This window comes from Urocampus carinirostris, chromosome 15 (genome assembly GCF_059441175.1).
Source record: "Urocampus carinirostris isolate Australia breed hairy pipefish chromosome 15, RoL_Ucar_1.0, whole genome shotgun sequence".
Classification (NCBI taxonomy): domain Eukaryota; kingdom Metazoa; phylum Chordata; class Actinopteri; order Syngnathiformes; family Syngnathidae; genus Urocampus; species Urocampus carinirostris.
This window is the reverse complement of record NC_142363.1, coordinates 35,796,293-35,816,595: the sequence shown is the minus strand read 5'-3', so window position 1 is coordinate 35,816,595 and position 20,303 is coordinate 35,796,293. Positions and strand designations below refer to the sequence as shown.

Below are 20,303 nucleotides of genomic sequence, written 5' to 3'. Positions count from 1 at the left end.
TATGGAAATACTACAGTTATATAACTGAAATACTAAAAACGCACTACTATGGAAATACTACAGTTAAAAAACTGAAATACTACAAACGCACTACTATGGAAATACTACAGTTATAAAACTGAAATACTACAAACGCACTACTATGAAAATACTACAGTCATAAAACAAATATTACAGACGCACTACTATGAAAATACTACAGTCATAAAACAAATACTACAGACGCACTACTATGGAAATACTACAGTTATATAACTGAAATACTAAAAACGCACTACTATGGAAATACTACAGTTAAAAAACTGAAATACTACAAACGCACTACTATGGAAATACTACAGTTATAAAACTGAAATACTACAAACGCACTACTATGCAAATACTACAGTCATAAAACAAATATTACAGACGCACTACTATGAAAATACTACAGTCATAAAACAAATACTACAGACGCACTACTATGGAAATACTACAGGCATAAAACTGGAATGCTACTGACTCAATGAGGGAAAAAAGCAATTGCTGTCAGAGTTTTCACGAAGCCCGGATAGCTCAGTCGGTAGAGCATCAGACTTTTAATCTGAGGGTCCAGGGTTCAAGTCCCTGTTCGGGCGAATCTTTTTTTCTTCATCCCCGCTGGAAATATGACGTAGTAAGTCATGTTTTAACCTATTAATGAGATTTTGTTCGAATTTACACACAAAAAAAATCGTCATACTGACCCACAATGTCGTCGTGATGTTGCCATCGAAACCAGAAGTAAACGTGGGTGTTGATTTTAATAGATTTAATTTACAGATTTTCAACATCAAATGAATTAAGAGCTTTACCAAAGTCAAATTAGCAACTAAATGTTGATATACTCACCAAAAAAATACAAGGCGTATTTTGTTAACATTACTTTTGGGTTACGTCACTTCCGGAGGCTCGTAAACTAATACGCTTCTAACACTACTTTTTTCATAATTACTCTTTATTTGAAATGACATTAAAACAGTACGTTATAAATATTGGACACAAAATAAGCACGTAGGACAATTTCTTTATTATAGTTATCGTCATGATTTTGCTGGGAAAATGCGTCACTTTCGGTGTCCCGTGAGAACGTAACTTCAAAGCTTAAAAATGAGTTTGTTTTTTTAAATGAATTCGAATCATAACACTATCAGAAAATAAAATATATATATTTATGTGAGCGTTACAATATATTTTGTATCGTTTCACTACCCCCTTTTAATTGTAACCATCTACGTTTTATTGGTATTAATAATAAGTAAATGTGACATGATATTTACCTGAATTGATTTGTACGATTTGTGTTAATAAATGATAAAATTATATGAATAAATGCGGAAAAACTGAAAATAAACACGCAAAATCAAACAGTAACAAAGCGCTGTACTGATTGGCTTTTGCTACCCATACTGCATTTTGATTGGCCATGAAGTTTTAGGGTGAGCGTGGTTAACCTCTTAAAGAGGGCGTTTCCATTCCACCCTTCTGCCACTATTACAATCCCATTGGCTAAAGTCTTGGACTTCGACGATTTTGATTGGCTCTCTTCTATGGAAAACACGATATGGCTTGGCGGCCATATTGAATCAGAGTTGACAGTTTGTTTTCTCAAGAGAGCGGCAAGCGTTTAAAAATAAATCATTTTATGTTCAGGAGAAATAAAGGTTATTTTTTTTGTCAACCAAGACGTTTTTATTTTATTTTTAATGTTTTTGTCTTGACCTGGAGATGGATGAAGATGAACGCCGAAGGAAATTAGAAGCTGGGAGAGCCAAGGTAAGCGGATGGGCTAACATGCTAGCATGATAGCTAACTCTTTTGTCACATACTATACTGCCATCACTTTTATTTATTTTTTAAGTTCACACAATTTTGGAAACTTTTCTTATTATATGACCTTCTCATCTAAGGTTGCGCATTTAGCGTGGTTTAGTTGAGTAATGTTTTCAAATAAACGCGTCTCTTATGTAGTAAAACTCTTCAAACTATCAAAGAAATATATTTTTATTTATTTCATCACATCGACGACTTTCAACTTCAAACGGCATCATACTCTCTTGTTTTTAGTCCTTCTCATAATAAACAATACATTGTGTTCATGTGTGAATAACTTAAGTAATCAGGGTTGGGAGGGTTACTTTAACATGTAATCGGATACAGTTACTAGTTACCGGTTGAAAAATGTAATCGGTAGCGTAATTTCAATACCATAATATTGCAGTCATGTAACTGGATTACTTTCGATTACTTTTGGATTACGCCAACGCCAAATATGCTATTAAAAGACAACATAAACATCCATCCATTATCTGCACCGCTTATCCTCAGTAGGGTCGCGGGGGTGCTGGAGCCCATCTTAGCTATCTTCGGGTAGTGGGCGGGGGACACCCCGAACTGGTTGCCAGCCAATCGCAGGGCACACAAACAAATCACTCGCCCATTCACACCTAGGAACAATTTGGATCGGCCGATTAACCTGACATGCATGTTTTTGGAATGTGGGAGGAAACCGGAGTGCCCGGAGGAAACCAGCGCAAGCACGGGGAGAACGTGCAAACTCCACACATAAAATGACTACACTTTGTTTAAGATAAATGAATAATATAATTCTGAAAAGGAATGTGAGGAAACCGAGGCCAGGTAGTTGCTTGGATTGGGATTTTCTAGGAAATTAGATTTTGAAAAGAGAAGTCATTTACGTCTCTGAATACATGATCATTTCTTGCAAAATTAGATGATAATTTATACTCGATAATCCCTTAGTGCAAAGCAAATGTTTCAGTGCTTGACCGAGCTGATATTAACCCGACTTCTAATGAATACAACCTGGTAATAACATAATAATGACATAGTAATAGCATGCTTAGTTGCTATTTTAAAAAAGCATGTCAAACAGGAAAAGTTTTGCAATAATCAGTAATTTGAAAAAACTTAAGTCAAGTCACATTTATTTGTACAGCCCTTAATCAGAAAAATATCTCAAAGGACTGCACAGGATTACAATTACACCATTGCCTGATCTTAAACCAACATGCAGGCAAGGAAAAACTCAAAACCTCAGCATGTGGAAAAAATAAACTTTGAGAAGGGGCCTCACAAGTGGTAATCCCCCTTCCAGGATGACCAGGCTTTAATTCAGAAAGGTATCAATTATACACCACCTAAATTGGGTAAAACTAGAACAAGTGATCATTAGTTATATCAATCCTCAGAGCAGGATAAACATTCAAACCTTTCATTGTATTTTTTTTTAAACACTTAGTGGATTTCTAGTGTTCTTATCCTAAAAACAACAATACTGACCACTAATTGGTACACACATACAAAAAAATAGAAAATTATGTTTGTAGCACTCCAGGATAAACATATAAAAGATACTTCGAATGGCTCCGGCAGGAGAGAACATTAGGATAAACAAGCAATTTTTATAATGTCTTTCGATGTAAATACATCAGAAAATATTAGTGACATTAGTAGCAACATAATTACTAAATAATAGGCAAAAAATAATATATGAATACAGTATAATGTTTTTCTATTCATAGGCAAAATATATATCTTTCACTGTTTTTTTTTTGTGAGCTGCTTTACAGTGGGACTGCTCTGGGAAATAAACTATATATATATATTTTTATGTATTATACAATTATTATAAAATTTGATGAGTAAATTTCAAATTTTCTTATCCCCAAAAAACACTGACAACCAATCGGAACGCAGATGCTCAACAAATCTTTACATTTGCTACCAGAACCGTTGACGGTGCATATGATTTTGTTTTCTCTCGATTTTAAGTTTGAATACCTCATCCAATGGTGCGTGGATGGAGAAGAACCGCCGCTTTCGAAATAAAATCTCACGTTTGGCTAGTACAGTGTCACTTTTAGCAGCGTTAATGTGATGTTCTTTGTACAGAAATCTTCACACTTGCCTCGGAAGCAGCCGGTGAGTAAGAAAATGGAGATGGTTTCATTTTGGGTGGTCAATCAGGGTGTTCCTCCTTTCTTTGCTAAAATATTTGTCGCTTGATTGTGCTGGGAGAGGTGGTTGATGTCATAAAATGGGCTCTGGTGATTTGATGCCTTTGTTTTGATTTAGGCTGTTTTAGCCCCTTATTTATGATTTTTCTTCCTTTTACAAATTGATGACCAATACCAGGAATCTGAGTGGGTACTAGACTTTCTTGAATGTTGTATTTCTTGCAACAAAAAAATCACTATCGGACGGAAAGTTGTCCTCTACACACGCCAAATTTCTATTGTAACATAATAAACATCATCACTACGCCAATCAAGGTCAAGCATATCTCACTGTAAAGCGCTCTGGGAAGTCTTGACTTGAAAAGCGCTCTATAAATGCAGATCATTTAATTTCATTTTTGTTGGGACATGCTGCCATCTAGTGGTCAAACGCAGCATGTCAGTGTAAACATTAACGTTGCTCTTGCAGTCACAAATTGGAGTCCACCAAATCTCATCTCATTAGCTGCACCGCTTATCCTCAGTAGGGTCGCGGGGGGCTGGAGCCCATCCCAGCAATCATCGGGCAGTGGGCAGGGGACACCCTGAACTGGTTGCCTGCCAATCGCAGGGCACACGGGGACAGACAACTCACTCGCTCATTCGCACCTAGGGACAATTTGGACCGGACAATTCACCTGAAATGCATGTTTTTGGAATGTGGGAGGAAACCGGAGTGCCCTCCACCAAATCTGTAAATGAAAATACATTTTTTTTACAATAATTTATGTTTTTAAAATTGTATTTGATTTTGAATGTTTGTCTTACTTTATGGAATGACTATCTGACCATTAAGAATTCAAATAAAATGTAATGTATGCATATACTTATATACTTTTGTCTATGGTTGGATTTTATTAGCCTTACAAATATATTTTTTAGTTAAATTACTATTCAAGTACATTATTGCTTAAATCTTAATTACTCAACACAATTACAACTTTACAAGTTATTTTTTGCAATACAAGTGTTTGAAATTGGCAAAAGACTGACTTGACTTGATTATTCTTCGATATTATGTTCTTATTTTAGCGTCCTTTGAGAAATATCGTCAGCATCCAATTGCATATATTGGGATTTTTTAATCACAGTTACACTGCCCTTGAAAGTTTGTTTTTGAAGTAGTTTAAAGAATGTTCAAACAATCCTCAATACATTTAAAATAACTTGATGTTTTGCATTTTCTGTGTTGGGTACATTTTTTTGTCAATGACTCCATATGCTGCACAAGCTTAAGCATCCCGTATGTAGGCAATACGTATTGTTTAGGTTTTTTTTCTTGCTTCTGTAAATCAGCACTCCAAAATGAGTGGCAATTGAACCAAATCATGGATTTGTACTTCACAGTATTTGTCTTTTGATTGCTGTGTAGTCACATGCTAGTGGCCTTGGCATGATTTCTTGCTTCCAATGTGCCCGTCGGGGGAATTATTTCACACAGAGACTGTTTGTTGTCTATAACACACCAACATCTGATACTATTAATTCTATTTCCTCTCATACTCGAGGGAAAGAATCACTCATAAATTATTTTTCTTGCCCTGATTCGATTATCACTGCGCATGCTCCTCGCGCCAAGCAACAAGTAGCTCTCCCAAGGCCATGTCATCTCCCATTGAATCAAACACATGCACGGTTGCACACTTCTTTGTCTCCTCCTCTCCCGTGAATATTCTGCACCCTCCGCCTTGATTTCCTCCATATTGAGAGTTTCTCAAGAGAATCTGCCACCGGCATCTGGAAAATAGTCTGGATGGGATAGCTTCAAGTGACTGAAGTATTATTTTAAGCTGCTTAAAAATGTGAGAGCGAGAGACGAGCAGAGCAGGAAAAAGGAGGCGAGGCATTATCAAGTGGAGTGGAAATGTTTGAATATGAACACGCTCTGACTTTGTGGGATTTTTTTTCTACTTTCAGTGATTTTCTGAGCATTGTTTTTAATTGAAAAAAAAGAAAAAGTCAGGCATGCTGCTGGTGTGGTGGTGCTCGGCAGTTCTGACCTACGTGTCCGTCTACCTCTCGCTCTCTTTCTTGCACAGCTTGCTAGCTTCCGACAGAAACGGGCGAAAAGCAACGGCGCGGGGGCGGCGAAAAAGGCGCCGAAGAGGACGGGCCCGCCTGTCGCGCAGGATGACGCTCAGACGAAAGACGGACACCTAGCCAGGTCGGATGAGAGCAACGGATGCCAGGTACTACCAGCTGCAGCATCTTCTAGCACGGGTGACTTCACAAAGGGGAATTTCAGCATCCTTGCGTTAGATTCCAGTTACTCTGTTTGGTTGCAATTAATGGGTTTGATGATGTTGGACCTAAAATGAATTCTGTTGAAATTTCAACAGAGCTCGCAAATTGTTTTAGTGTCAAATGGACGTAATAATGTTATGGTAAAAGCTCATCACTCAGCCTCCTACTGTAGCGTGCTTTTTATTTAACACACAAACTAATGTTACGACAAGAATTGATATAACGGTCTCCACTTGAACGTGCTTCACTAAAACAAGTTAACTACATTATTTTACACTGTCTCTTTTACAGGCTTTTGTACCAGACTTTTTAAAAACTCAATATTATCAGCAGTCTTGATTGACAGGAATGTCAGGATTTTACTCCGGTCCGACATTACATTCCTGCTCATTGAAAAGTTAGTAATAGTAGTGAGATTTAGAGGACTGGAATGTTTATTACGTTTTCAGGGAGGGTTCTTTCCTTACCTTATACACGAATGTTGTAGTCTCGCTTCGGTCTGCAATTTTTGAATTCAGGAAAGCTTTTTCTTCGCCTCCAGTTGCTTATCCAATCGGAAGGCGCAGGGTGGGGGCAGTGAGGTGAGAGAAGGAGGGGGGAGTAGAACTGAGGGAGAGAGGCTCGGCTGCATCTGAGCATAAATAATCTGCCCGTCAAACAAATAAAATTGACCATATCGATATCTGTCAAATTCCCAAATATCAGTGCCAATAATCGGCAGTCGACCTCTAATATAATCATATGCACTTAAAGCGATATCTATGCCGATGTATGATATCTATGCCGATGTATGATATCTATGCCCCCAAAAATATCAGTTTCCATGAGCAAAATTTATTAGGAGGAAAAAACGGTTATCTTGCCACCATACACTTTCTCTTTTTTGTTTTTTTGTTTGAAAAAACGTTTTACTGAACAATTTTCAGCGTCTTGGCTTGCTGAGTGCGTCGGCGTGATTTGCATCCTCATGGCTCGCTTTAACGGATAACCCCTTAACCCCTCCGCTCTGCAAACATACATTACAAAAATGGGTCACTAACCATTACGTTGCCTGCGAGCCGGGTTGTCATGGCAACCAGGCCGGGATTAAGTGGCATTGTCGGCCCTTGTTTTTTTTCAACTCGATAAACAAATGTGCTCATGTGCATTTTGAATTCTGGATGACTTCTTTTCATCCCCTATTGCAGGATGCATTGAACTTAGAGAATGTGGAGGTTGATCCAAAGGAGGAGGAGCTCAGCAATGAGATGAGCGATTCCCTCATCGGTGAACTAAGCAATGAAGAGCTGGTTGCGCTTACCAGTCGAGAACAGTTGCAGGTAAACACTTGAAATTTACGCTCACGCAAAGAATTAGCGCAAATCATTACTTTTTTCTCCATACGTTTGCAGCAATTAAAGCATGCAGTGGAGAAGCGCGATGAGATCATTGTCAAGCTCAGCTCCAACCTTCAGGAGGCCCAGTCCAGTCGGGACCAGGTCCAGTTGGAGGTGCAGGTCCTAGTCAGCGAAATCCAGGCACTACAGAAACAGCTTCAGCAGGTAAGCTAGCGCCACAAAATACTCACTGATAACACAGAGAAAAATCTGTTTTTGACAAGTCGTTAAGGCTTTCTACACGAGACAAAACAAAAATGAATAACATCAAGAATTGATATGAAAATAAATCAATTAGTAATAAGGGAATACATAATTTGTTTGGGCTATGATTTTATCAAACTTTTGCTTGAAAGCAGGATACTCAAACTGTTATCCCTACTGCATTTTTCCTGATGAAAGCAAGCTTTGTTTCCATGATTATGTTTTTGCTTTATTATCACTGCAAGTCCCAAAGAAAGAGCACAGGAGATTCTTAACTGAATGAAGAAAGAGAGGTATTGTGGGAGTTGAGCCGACAGCTTATCGGCATCTAATGACAAACTTTTTTTGTTTTGTTTTTCCACTTGTCAGATCTATCTGAACCTATAGCGGTCCAGCACTTGTTAGACATTGACAAATAACAGATAGGTATGATTATGGCCATGCGACTTAACCAGTGTAGCCATTGTTGTGACTTGTTTGAAGTTTTTGACAGTTTCAAGATTTGGTTGGCCTGTTTTTGCTTCTCTTTTTAGCATCATAGCAAGCCTTCGTACAAACATACACTATTGTATTAATTGTTATTGATATTGTGCAGATTCGCAAAGTCAGCACACAAGATAAGTGCTGAAACAAAACAAAGGCATTGTGGGAAGTAGTTTAGCCGATCGGCATATCTCTATCTTCATGGAGCCGTGACGCAAACCAATAGCAGACCAGTATCTTTATGACATCAACCATTAGCAGACCAGCATCTTAAATATGTTGCCCAATAGCAGAGAGGCATCTTACAAGTGTAATTCGTCATAAACATGATCACCGCAAAATTTAAATTTTATATGTTTTTAGGTACACACATTTTTTGTTTGTTTGCTTGTTTTTTGACGTCAAATAATGCATAAAATGCGTTCAAGGGGGGCAGAAAAACATCTTATATCATCTATGTTCCTCATTGGACTATATTAGGGGCATCTGAGCGGACACTACTTGTTAAAAAACATTATAAGCATTTGTGAAGATCCTATGCCACACAGTAAAATGAAAAACGTCATAAGGCGGGGGCGCTGTATTCCGCGATTTACCGTATCTCTTGACACTCAACCACTTTTTACATCCTCCGTTATGCAGACGAAAGTCGACTTTCGACGTCTCAAGAATAAGACGGGAGAAGAAGTTTGCGATGTGTCTCGGCAGCATCACTCCCAAAATGCTGATCTGGCGTTTACGGAGCAGTCTGGGCGCGTCGGCGTCTGCTCCTCAAATGAAGACTTCGGAACAGACAGCGAAATGGAGACAGACGTCGTCCTGTCCGAACTGAGGGCTGAGCTCCAAGAAGAGAAGGACAACAATCTCCGTCTCTGTTCGGAACTGGAAAAAGAAAAAGAAAACCGCCAACATGTGCTTTTCTTAATGGAGATGGAAAGAAAAGACCTGCAGGCGCAGCTGAGTCGCCTTCTAGAGGAGAAGGACGAGGTCAACAGAGATCTGCTGCTGCTGAGGAACAAACTTCACGAGGAGGAGGAGGAGTCGCAGAGGTTAAGACGCGAGGAACAGAACTTTGAGACCGAGCGTCTAAGGCAGCAGGAGGCGGTGAAAAACTTGAAAAAGGAGCACAAAGAAGAGTTGGAGAGGATGAAGCGCTTGTTGGAGGAGCACAGCAAAGAAATGACAGCCTCCAAGAACCTCCAGAATCAAGCCAAAGCTGAGTTGAGTTTTACTGAGATCATAAAAGATGACCAAAGCGTATCGGAAGTCATCCAGGACAACTTCAGTGGGGACCTTTTAATGGAGCGCTACTTTGCGCAGTCTTCTTTTGTGGAGCCTTGCAGTCAGCTGGAACTATCTTCGCACCAAAGGTTGGATTATTTCTACTCTTACCTTCTTTCGACACTGTACTTAAATAAATATTAATTTCAGGTTTGTCTTCAAATTGCAATCCCAGATTTTTTTTTACCCCAGTTAGTTGCGATTAGGGCTGCACAATGTTGGGGGAAAAAAAACTAATTGCGATTTCCATGTGATTTTCGATTTTACAAGAAAAGTACATTTTCTGTGCTAGTTTTTTTGTGAGTCGTGGCATGCTTTAAACTTTGATAAACAGCGACCTCTTTTGGGAAGCTTTGTTAAGGTTGCTGTCTGCTTACACGAGGCTGACCTCGGGGGTGTGGTGTGCAACGTGCAAACTGCCTTGCCTATAGTGGCTAGTGCCGTTAAAACTTGACTCTGATTGGCCGGTGTTGTTAAAACCCAAACTGTGACTGGTTAGCCAAACGCTCCAGCCCTCAAATAACAAAGATAAAGTATAAATCCTTGAAAAAAGACGCAGTGTCTTGCAATTACGCAATCGCAGTACGTCACATCGCAATATGGATTTGATTATTGGTGCAACCCTAGTTGTTAACTTGTCAAACGCTTTGTAACAAAATACAGATAGTACACATATTTATCTTTCTATACATGAGCACACTTTTTTTCACAATTTCGTGGACTTGTTCAGGGCTTTAATGATTCTGAGAGATGAACTGGACTGTTAAGTCTTTGATTCAAGGGATTTGTCGCATCTGCTATAGGGTAGCAGATCAAAGAAGTTGTGGCTGGGTAGAGAGTAGCTCATGATATTCTGGGCTGTGTTGATGACTAAACATGATCAACTACGAACTGACCCTGTTCTGATTCTTTTTCTTTTTTTTTCTCTTGCCGTTTCCAGCTTTGAGCTGAACAGTGAGGTATTCGGCAACCAACCTTTGCTCTCCATCTCCAACTGTCCTCCTAAAGAAGACTCTGACATCTCAAACAACTTCCCTGGCCTTCATCCGGCCGAGTTTTCAAACGAAGCGGGTCTCAGCAACTCTGTTTTTGAACCATCGGGGACGAGTGGCACTTCGGAACAGCCGATCGACCTGGCCAAAGAGCTGCTGAATCAGCAGTGCAGCGAGTTGCGTGAGGAGCTGTCCGTGAAGGAGCATGACCTCAACGTCTTGCGAGAGGAGGTCTGCAAAACGACAGAAGATCTGGAGGAGGCTAGGAACAGGTTAGAGATTATTTTTCTTCTGGGAACAAATGAAGCATACCTACTTGTGGATGGTGGTAGTTGTTTCCATGGCAACCACTACCTGACCCCCTTCTGCCTCTGCTATTTTAGTCTTGCAAAAATATATGTCCGAGTGGTACTCATTTCACTTTTTTTCTCCATTTTTGTCCAGGTGGGCTCAAGTCACAGAGGAACTCATGGAAGCTCTCAGTGAGCTCGAGCAGGAGAAAGAAAAAAGGAGACTTGCCGAGGAGATGAACTTGAATTCACTTGAAAAAGATGGCCTTACAAACAACACCGATTGCTTATTGGAAACAACAACTGGGGAAATCTCTACTAAGCTGCCTGAGGAGCTAAAGGAGCAAAACCAGACACTTTTCCTGTTGGATCAGAACCAGCAGAATAGTACTTTACATACTGACATACTGAAGCAGCTCCAAAACACACATGCCCAGCTCCTTGACACCCAAACACAGGTAGAAAGTCTCCAGCTCCAACTGGAAAAGGAGCACAAGAGTTTGCAAAGTGCTGAGCAACAAAGGAGCCAACTGGAAGCTGAGCTGGCCAAGATGGAAATAGCCCAAGCTTTGGTGGAACGTGAGAAAGAAGCACAGTTGCGTAAAGAGGAGGAGATGTGTGAACAAATGAAGGAGATGGAACGCATGCTCAATGAGGAGCTTCAACACTTCGAGAACTCGCTTCGAGCTAAGGATGCTCAGGTAAGATGGATGTTCTTCCATTTAGGTCCACCACAAGCTTTCTGCATGCTTTCTGTTTTATTCCAGATGTCACATGCGGACTTTGATAAGCTAAATAAATGACATGAGGCGGCAAATAGAGCGATATATCCGCTATATGTCCGCCCTGGTTTATTCCTGGACGCTGGCTATTTCAGCTGAAAATGAAAATCTCCATTCTGATCCCTGTACTTATAAATGATACCTATTTATTAAAAACAGTATACTTAACAAAAGCCATTTATTTGCACGTTGTTTTTGCGTGATGTCTCGCACATATTGAGATGACACTGTGCCTTTACCTGATGGGGTGGTGGATGTGTCAGTCGCAATTACAACGACGGTTCAATAAAAAAACAGACATTGAACAACCATATAATAAATATTGATCACAAACTAGTTTAATATCATCAAGTATATTGATGCAAAATAAACTGACGTAGTACAGTTTATTTCAGCACTCACACAGGTGTGGAAGTAAAATAGTATTACAGTACTGTATCAAACCTCCTGATTTTCTATTGTAATAATGAATGTTATCTAATATTAGTAAGATTTATCAATATAAAACACCAGCATTGTCAGAACAAGAACATTTTTAATAGGAAAAAAAATTCCAAATGTTTTATAAATCAAACAAAAAACATGACCTCTGGGTTGTTGTTGAACAAGACTAACGTTGTCGGCAAAACAAATAGACAAAATGCGAGAAATCAGGAAAAAACTGAGAAATGAAAAGGAAACAGAAAAATAGAGAAAGGTATAGAGAGAAAATGTGCGGTCCCTTCACAAGGATTCTTCATTTTCCTTTCGTTGACTTTTTCCTTGCCCTCATGTAGGTTTTAGATCAGGGGATGGTGTCATGATTGTCTATGCTCTGTGCAGCCGTTTGAGACTCTTTGTGATTAAGGGCAAAACAAATACACTTTTTTAAGTGGAGCAGACCATTTTAGCAGGGGAGGTTAAATGGGACTGAAGAAAGAATATCCCTACAAAAATAAATTGGGAGGCTCACATAAATTATTCTGCTTGTACTTTCCTATTTATAGGGTGTCTAATAGTTTGAAAATGTAGATTTTTAAGTCATATTTGTATGTATGTAGTTCAGGGTTCATCCCGTTTTTCTTTAAAAACACACAAAGGGTAAGTAAACAAAAGGGTGCACTGCAAAAATACATCATAGCCCACACAAAGAATTCTGCTTTATTTTTCGAAGGGTGTCCAATAATTTTAAAATGTTCTTTGAAATAAATTCTTTGATTCATGTATGTTCAATCGGTTCGTTACCTTGTGACGCGCTTCTCCCAGAGTAGATTTCTGGACGGGCATGCTTGTCTTACGGATTGCGTGCGATTAGGCATTAAAGAGGGACAGTCACATTTTTTAGACTGCACGTGAACTGAGGTCCATCCATTTTGTTTTCTCTACAGTTGTCTGAAGAGAGAGAGAAATGGGAGGTTGAGAGAATGGAGAAAGAAAAAGAGGTACACGAGGTGAAAGAAATTCTGGAGCAGCTGAGGAGGGATCGGGAGGAGGAGGTGAAGGCCTTGCTCGATAGGCAGATCTCGGCTGTGGAGGAGGTGACAGAGAGGCTCCAGGTTTCCCACCAACAAGCCATGACTGAACTACTTGAACAGCATCAACAAAAGGTAAGACAATATAACTATTACAAAATTGCTGATATGTTTTAAAGAATGTTATAACGATTTTCGCCTGCGTAGATGTCGGATTTGGAATCGGAGCTACAGGCAAAAAAAGTGGCCATGGAGCAGGAGCAAAAACGGCAGATCAGCCTCATTAAACAGGTAGGCCTCATGCTTTCACGCCAAGGTAGGCAATGTATGTCTGGTTGGCCATTAGATAGATAGATAGATACTTTATTCATCCCCGTATGGAAATTCACACTTCCAGCAGTATCCTTTTGTTGTTTATCAACAGATTAACAGGATGGCCTCGGGGTGAAGTGTTGTAGTTTAGCAACAGCGGAGTGGATGACGTCACACGCTAGGCCAAAAGTTCAATGTCCCTGCAGCAGATAGAAATCTTTGTGCCCAGGGTTACACCACCTCGTGTTCATGTAGATAGCGAGTCCACCTTCTCTCCGCTTCCCGCAGGCTTTTGTGTCTCTGTCTGTCTGAACAGAGCTACCGGGTAGTTCCACGAGCCATATTTCCATAAAACACCGCAAACTGCACTCCCATTAAGACATCAATTTGTTCTCGACTCATTTATGCAAATATTTTTTGAGCCTTATATTATTGTGCATATTTCCGTCATACACAAGATTAGAGGTGGGATGTTGGAGTTAAGAAAAATAAAACGAAATAGAAATAACCAAGTAAAAAAAAAAGAATGATTATTTAAAAATGAATATCTCCCCCAGGTGACAGAACGCGAGCACGATCGAATCGTGTCGGAGCTGAGGAATAAACACGATGAGGAACTCGATAGACTGAAGGATCAAATCTCCATGGAGATGGCAGAGAGTCTGGACGCTGCACACCAGGTTGAAATGGAGCAGATGCAGGTCAAGAAAGAACATTTCCGGCCACCTTCATTCCTTTTTTAAACTTCTTATTTTACGACTCTCTAGGACCAGCACAGATCAGATCTCGAGCACATTACAAAGCTAAACAAGGAACAGCAGGACCAGGAACGTCATTTGCATCAGCAGCACCTCGGTGAGTGCTGTATAGACCCTTTCGTTTGTTAGTAAACATTGTGACGTCTCTGGTGGGCCGGGCTCAGCCTGGCGGCAAGACGATACTTGCGTTAGTCAGAAGACAGGAAAAGAAAGCTGTGGTTTCTGCTAAGTGTCGTCATGCTGTGTGTTTGCGTGAAAAATCGTAGAAACAACCATAGTGATTGTAAATTGAAGTTGTACAGCATCCCAGCGGACACTCCTGATCAAAGAAAAAGAAGAGAGTTGTGCATTAAAGCGTGAAGATTGGACCGAGGCAATCATCCAAAATGCTTCGGTTTGCAGGGGACACTTCATATCAGCTAAGAGAAATCAAACGTTAATCGTTGCTGCTGTTGAGTGCATATTACTTATTCTATGGGCAAAGTATATTATTATTTTCTTAGCTTTAGCTAAATGTTAGCATGTGGACTAAGCGCCAACGGTAGCCTTGTAAATAATGCACTGGTCTAAAATTGCTAACAATCTTTAGGAATACAATCCAAGTCATTTATTAAAGTATTTATTGAAGTATCTAATAAATGACTTAGATTGTGTGCCCAAAGATTGTTTTTACTTTTTGCGGCTACCGTTGTCTCTTAGGCTTCACTCTTAACAGTTAGCTGAAGCTAAGAAAATAACAAGATATTTTGACGATACAATACGTAATATGGACTCGATAGCAACAATCATAAACGTTTCATTTCTCTTACCTGATATGAAGTGTGCACTGCAAACCCGAGGTTTTTGGATGATTGCCTCGGTCCAATCTTTTTGCGTTAATGCGACCACAACCCTCTTCTTTTCCTTTGATCAGGTGTGTCCACTATGATCTTGTAAAACTTAAATTCAGGATCACGAATGTTTTTCTCTGATTCTGGCCCACACACACAACACCACTATTTTCTAACACAGAACTAGCTGAAACGAAAGCTTGTTTTTTTTCAGTCGTTTGACCAGCGCTGAGTGGTAGGCTGTGAAAGAGTCTTTTGTGTGTTGACCCCTTCACTTATTCCAGTATCAGTTGCTGAAAAGTGCTTGTTTTTCTTTTTATGTTCTTAGAAGAGTTGACTCAGAAGTTTGCTGAAGAGAAAGGTTCCATGGAGGAGAAATATACCAAAGAAATCAAGGTCTGAAGTTTCGAAAAATGATATCAGGGATGCATTTCAATGAAAATGTTGGGCCAAAAAGTGAAAATGTACCGAACCAGAAACCCCAAAATGAAATCCAGGTTCTCCGCAGGACTTGATGTCCAGCCATGAGGTGTTGCTACAAGAGAGAAAGCTGCAAGTGCAACAACTCAAGGAGAAGGAGGAAGAGGTGACTCAAAATGATGTTTACCAATCCAATCGTTTATTTTACCTCGAATCAAAGTCAGATTATGCTGAGAGATTATCCTTTGGTGTAAGATTTTCTCAATCTGTTACTTTGGGCTAAATCGGAGTCCTCTCCTACATTCCAAAGCCAATTGTGACTAAATTATTTCTTTTAATCATTGAAGAAAAATGATTTTTTTTTCGGATTCACATGATCGTACATTAGAGCTATTGGATACAGCATGAATCCATTCTTTGGTGAGGATAGTCATGCTCTTTGATTATTTCATTGCATTAATTGCCTCTTTTTTTAAATATTATTCCCCATCATCAGTTTTGGTTACTGCAATATTCCTTAGTGCGGCCATGCAACTTAGCGAGGGTAGCGATTCGTGTGACTTCTGCACATTTCTTGAAAATTGGCAGCTTTATTTCCATGGTTATCATGTTTTGCTTCTCCCTTCAACATCACTACAAGCTTTGGACCCTTGTAAATTATTTACTGTAAAAGGTTTCAGGGAGCTGTTTAAGATTTTATGTACTTTTTGCATACGAGTTAATTTCAAGTCCAATTTTATTTCCTGCACTGTTAGTTTTTGGTTTAAATGAGAGATTAATCCTGTTGGTTGTGTTATTTCTAATTTACTTTATGTTAAACGTTTCCGAAAGCTACTAAAGTGTTATTTGAATTCATAACAAATATTCATAGTTTCTTTTTGCATTCTTTCTGAGGTGAATCTTTTAAGCTTTTACAGCAAATTAATATCGACTCCAAATATTGTTTAGCAGCCTCAACTTTATACTAATGATCGGTTCTGAATGGAAACCCCCTTTCGGTCGATCCCTATTGTTTATACCAAGCCCCTAAGATTTTAAACTGAATGAAGAGAAAGGTATTGTAGAAGGTAGTTCAGCCAATAGTGTATTGGCATCTTCATGTTGCCGTGACATAAACCAATAGCAAAGCAGCATTTTTTATGACATTCACAAGAGCAGACAGGAATTTTGGAGACATAATGCACACTGCAAAATATATTGGCATTGATGCTGTATCGTGGGGAAGATGCCGTAAAGAGGGGCTGTAAAACGATCTTATTACACAGTGTGAAGTGAAAACGTTGTAAGGCAGGTACGCTGTATCCCGGGGGTCGACTGGTCTACTGTATCGATGTTAATTCATGTTAGCGAGCGATTCTCCAATTAAAAATAAATCTTCCTATAGCATTTTAGATGACGATAGTTTTTCTAAAATACCTCAGGTGAGCTTGTCACAACTCAAAGTGACCTGAAATGTAATTATTCCCAGGTGTTGCAGCTCCAGGAGGAGAAAGAGTCACAGAAGAAGAGCTCGCTGCAGGAAATAGCTCAATTGTGGACTCAGCTGGAGAGCATGAGAGCCAGTCGTCAAGAGCTCGGAGGTGACACATTGTCAGAAGTATCGACTTGAAAGCACACTGGTAACGAAACCCGACATCACACCATTGTTTTTGGGGTCATCTCAGAGCTGAAAGAGCAGCTGCTGGCCCGCTCATCCCGTGTGGACGACATCGAGCGCCTCAAAGCCGATTTTAACGAGCAGAGGCGGGAAATCAAAGAGCAGAACGAGGCTGAGCTGGAAAGCTTGAGAAGGTATTCGGCAATCGTGTACAAATGTTGCTCTCATGTTGAAATGGAAACTTAATGTTTCTATCCATCTACCTTGGTCATATCCCTCAAGAAGGGTGACCGACAGCAAGACAAACACATACAATAACAAAGAAAATAAAAAATGCCAAAAAACACTCACAAACATTTTTGGACCATGGCCAACCCAAATGCCCAAACACCCAAACAAGTTAGGCACCTCGGCACCCAAGTTGGTCATGCTTTCGTCCCTCGAGATGATACGGGAGACAAGAAAGCGGCCATGTCACTCAGGTCAAGGTGACGCAACACACTCTTTTGTTTAACAGCAGGGCCCGACCGCTTTCGCTAGTTTACCCCCGCCGCATCATACAGGTGCCCTGGAAACTTAATACGATCGCTAAATGTGATCCAAAGCGTAAATCTCATATAGATAATTATGTTTTACTTTTTCTGCAAAATTTCGAAACATAGTATGCAGTTTAAAAATACTAACGTATTTTAAGGATCGTAAATCGCAGTTTTTTGATTGTTTGGCCGACTTATACTCTAGTGCGTCTTACATGAGCAATTATTACTGTTATTTCTGACCTGCAAGAGGGCGCTCCAGGTCTGTGTTGATCATTTCAACATTGCTAGTGTTGTACCAAAAAAATCACCTGCGCAAACGTTACTAAAAGGACTTTGAATCTCAATTTGGGGGGTAAATAATATAAGAGTAAAGCATAGAGTAAGTTACTTTGGTGAAACGACACTCCATTTTCTTACCAATTAATGGATACGTAAACAAGTTGGTTTTATCGCAGTGAACCAGCTATTTAAAACCGTAATCTTCCTAATATCACGAGTAATGAAAACTCTTATGCGCTCTACCACAAAGCTTAGAATGATGACATGAACTGCCAGATTACTAACAGATAAAACAGCAGATAAGACGTCATTTCTTCAAAGTAAATATTTTTAACTTACTCAAGGAATTTCTATACAAGGTGCAAATGCTTTGTGTTTTACTGTTTTAATACATTCTCCGAAATGAGCTACAAAGTCGACGTACTATTGTTTTCAAGAGGCATATCATTTTTTTTTAAATCGCCTTTCAAGCTGACGTGTTTTTGGTGTTGGATTTTATCAAATACATATCCCCCCCAAAATGTGACTTATGCTCCAGTGCGACTCATACATGTTTTTCCCTGCTTAATAACGTTTTTTCTTTTTTGGATGGCGGGATTTATAATCCGGAGCCATTTACAGTATAAACTAAAAAAATATGGTAACTGTCAGTCTCCAGAAGCAAGATTGTATCGGTTGCAGTTTGAAAATAAAACAGTTATTATGCGTCCTTTTAAAACGGGGTTCTCCCTCAGGACAGTTGTGGTGCCCATAGACATATTCTGAAAATAGCTCACCAGTGCTAGGTCAGTGTGATTTTCTAGTGAAATTATTTTTTTATTGGTTGACTGAGTCTATTTAACTCTAGTTTTAATAATTAACCTGGTAATATCATAGTAATAACATGATAAATTGTTATTTTAGAAATTCAAATGAAGTGCAGTTAATGGGCTTTGTGAACCAAACAAGTATTTATAATTTTTTCAAGCAATTAATAAGAAATGAAATGATCTGCATTTATATAGCGCTTTTCAAGTCAATGACTTCCCAAAGTGCTTTACAATGTGCTTCACATTTCCCAATAGCGGCCGTGCAGCTATGTAAGGCGCTAACCTGCTTATTGGGGGTAGTAGCTCAGGAGGTAGAGCGATCGTTTTAGGATTAAGGGATCCCAGTTCGAATCCCGGCTTGTCCGTGTTACATGTCGAAGTGTCCTTGGGTAAGACATTGAACCCCCAATTACCCCCAATAAGCAGGTTAGCGCCTTACATGGCTGCACAGATCACGGCCGCTATTGGGAAATGTGAAGCACAATGTAAAGCGCTTTGGGAAGTCATTGACTTGAAAAGCGCTATATAAATGCAGATCATTTCATTTCATTTCATATTAGGGGTTCAGTGTCTTACCCAAGGACACTTCGACATGTAACACGGAGGAGCCGGGATTCGAACCCGAGATCTCTACCTCCTGAGCTACTGCCATTTTTCATTTCATTTAATTTCATAAGAGAATAGAATGAAAATCTATACATGTATAAAACTCGTTTCATCTTCATCTTTTTATCGTTTTCTTTCACATGAAATACAACAAACTAAATTCCAATAAATGGGTTTTAAAGCAGATGAGCAAGTGCTAGTTATCAAGCTAGAAGTTAGCCTCCTTTTTAGCTAGTTATCTAGCTTTTTCTAGCTTTCTATCCAGCTGTTTAGTTGGCTTTTACTATGTTAGCGAGCGATCTAACTACCTTTTGGTTTTTTACCTGTTTACTCTTCTAGCTAATTATCAAGCTACTTTTCAACTATTTCACAAGCCATCTAATTAAGTTGCTATTTTAAAAAAAACAAGTACCCTTTGGCTTGAAATGGGTTGGAAACCCCTGTTCTAAAATATATATATATATATATATATATAATAATACCTTACCACCAAACACTCCACAGGTACTTTGAGCAGCGAATGCGAGTGTCCGAGGAGAGCTATCGCGAGGAAATTTCTCTGCTCCAGCTAAAGCTGGTGGAACGTGCTTCGGAGGAATCGCTGCTCAAAACTGCCGAGTGCAGGTACACCGGTGAAGACGTTATCACAAGTGTATCGATCAAATGTTATTATTCTCTCTTGTTTTTTCCAGCTTGGTCTCACAAGATCTGACAGAAGACGTGAACAACGATGGTCCACGTGACAACAGCTTTAAAGTGGAACTACAAAAGGTCAAGCTCAAAATATTCACATTGAAATTCAAACTGGCTCAAGCGCTTGAATATATGAAGAATTTTTCGGATCTTTTCCATATACAGGAAGTTCCTGACCCTGAAATGGAGGACAAACACAAGAAGGAGCTTCATGACCTGCAAGCATCCTTTAAGGAAGAACTGCATCAGGTAAGGATTCTTTCACCTTTTTTTTTTAATGGAAACATTTTAAAAATTCCACATACTTGGTTGTGTTGGGG

General features: G+C 39.4%; 1 protein-coding gene and 1 non-coding gene across 2 annotated transcripts in view; both read left to right on the top strand.

The window, feature by feature from the left end:
• Positions 1-544: 544 nt before the first annotated feature.
• Positions 545-617, top strand: trnak-uuu (transfer RNA lysine (anticodon UUU)). Its single transcript has one exon. It is a non-coding gene; the product is annotated as a tRNA-Lys (tRNA).
• Positions 618-1,643: 1,026 nt separating this feature from the next.
• LOC148352253 (uncharacterized) overlaps positions 1,644-20,303 on the top strand; it is a 56,113-nt gene continuing 37,453 nt past the window's right edge. Inside the window, 19 exon segments of the mRNA XM_088354322.1 lie at positions 1,644-1,794; positions 3,934-3,963; positions 6,077-6,226; positions 7,469-7,600; positions 7,673-7,822; positions 8,987-9,714; positions 10,566-10,889; positions 11,062-11,608; positions 13,057-13,275; positions 13,348-13,431; positions 14,010-14,153; positions 14,220-14,307; positions 15,369-15,436; positions 15,549-15,626; positions 16,929-17,040; positions 17,125-17,251; positions 19,795-19,914; positions 19,983-20,061; positions 20,149-20,232. Coding sequence (XP_088210448.1) covers positions 1,747-1,794; positions 3,934-3,963; positions 6,077-6,226; positions 7,469-7,600; positions 7,673-7,822; positions 8,987-9,714; positions 10,566-10,889; positions 11,062-11,608; positions 13,057-13,275; positions 13,348-13,431; positions 14,010-14,153; positions 14,220-14,307; positions 15,369-15,436; positions 15,549-15,626; positions 16,929-17,040; positions 17,125-17,251; positions 19,795-19,914; positions 19,983-20,061; positions 20,149-20,232 — 3,312 coding nt within the window. The 5' untranslated portion in view covers positions 1,644-1,746.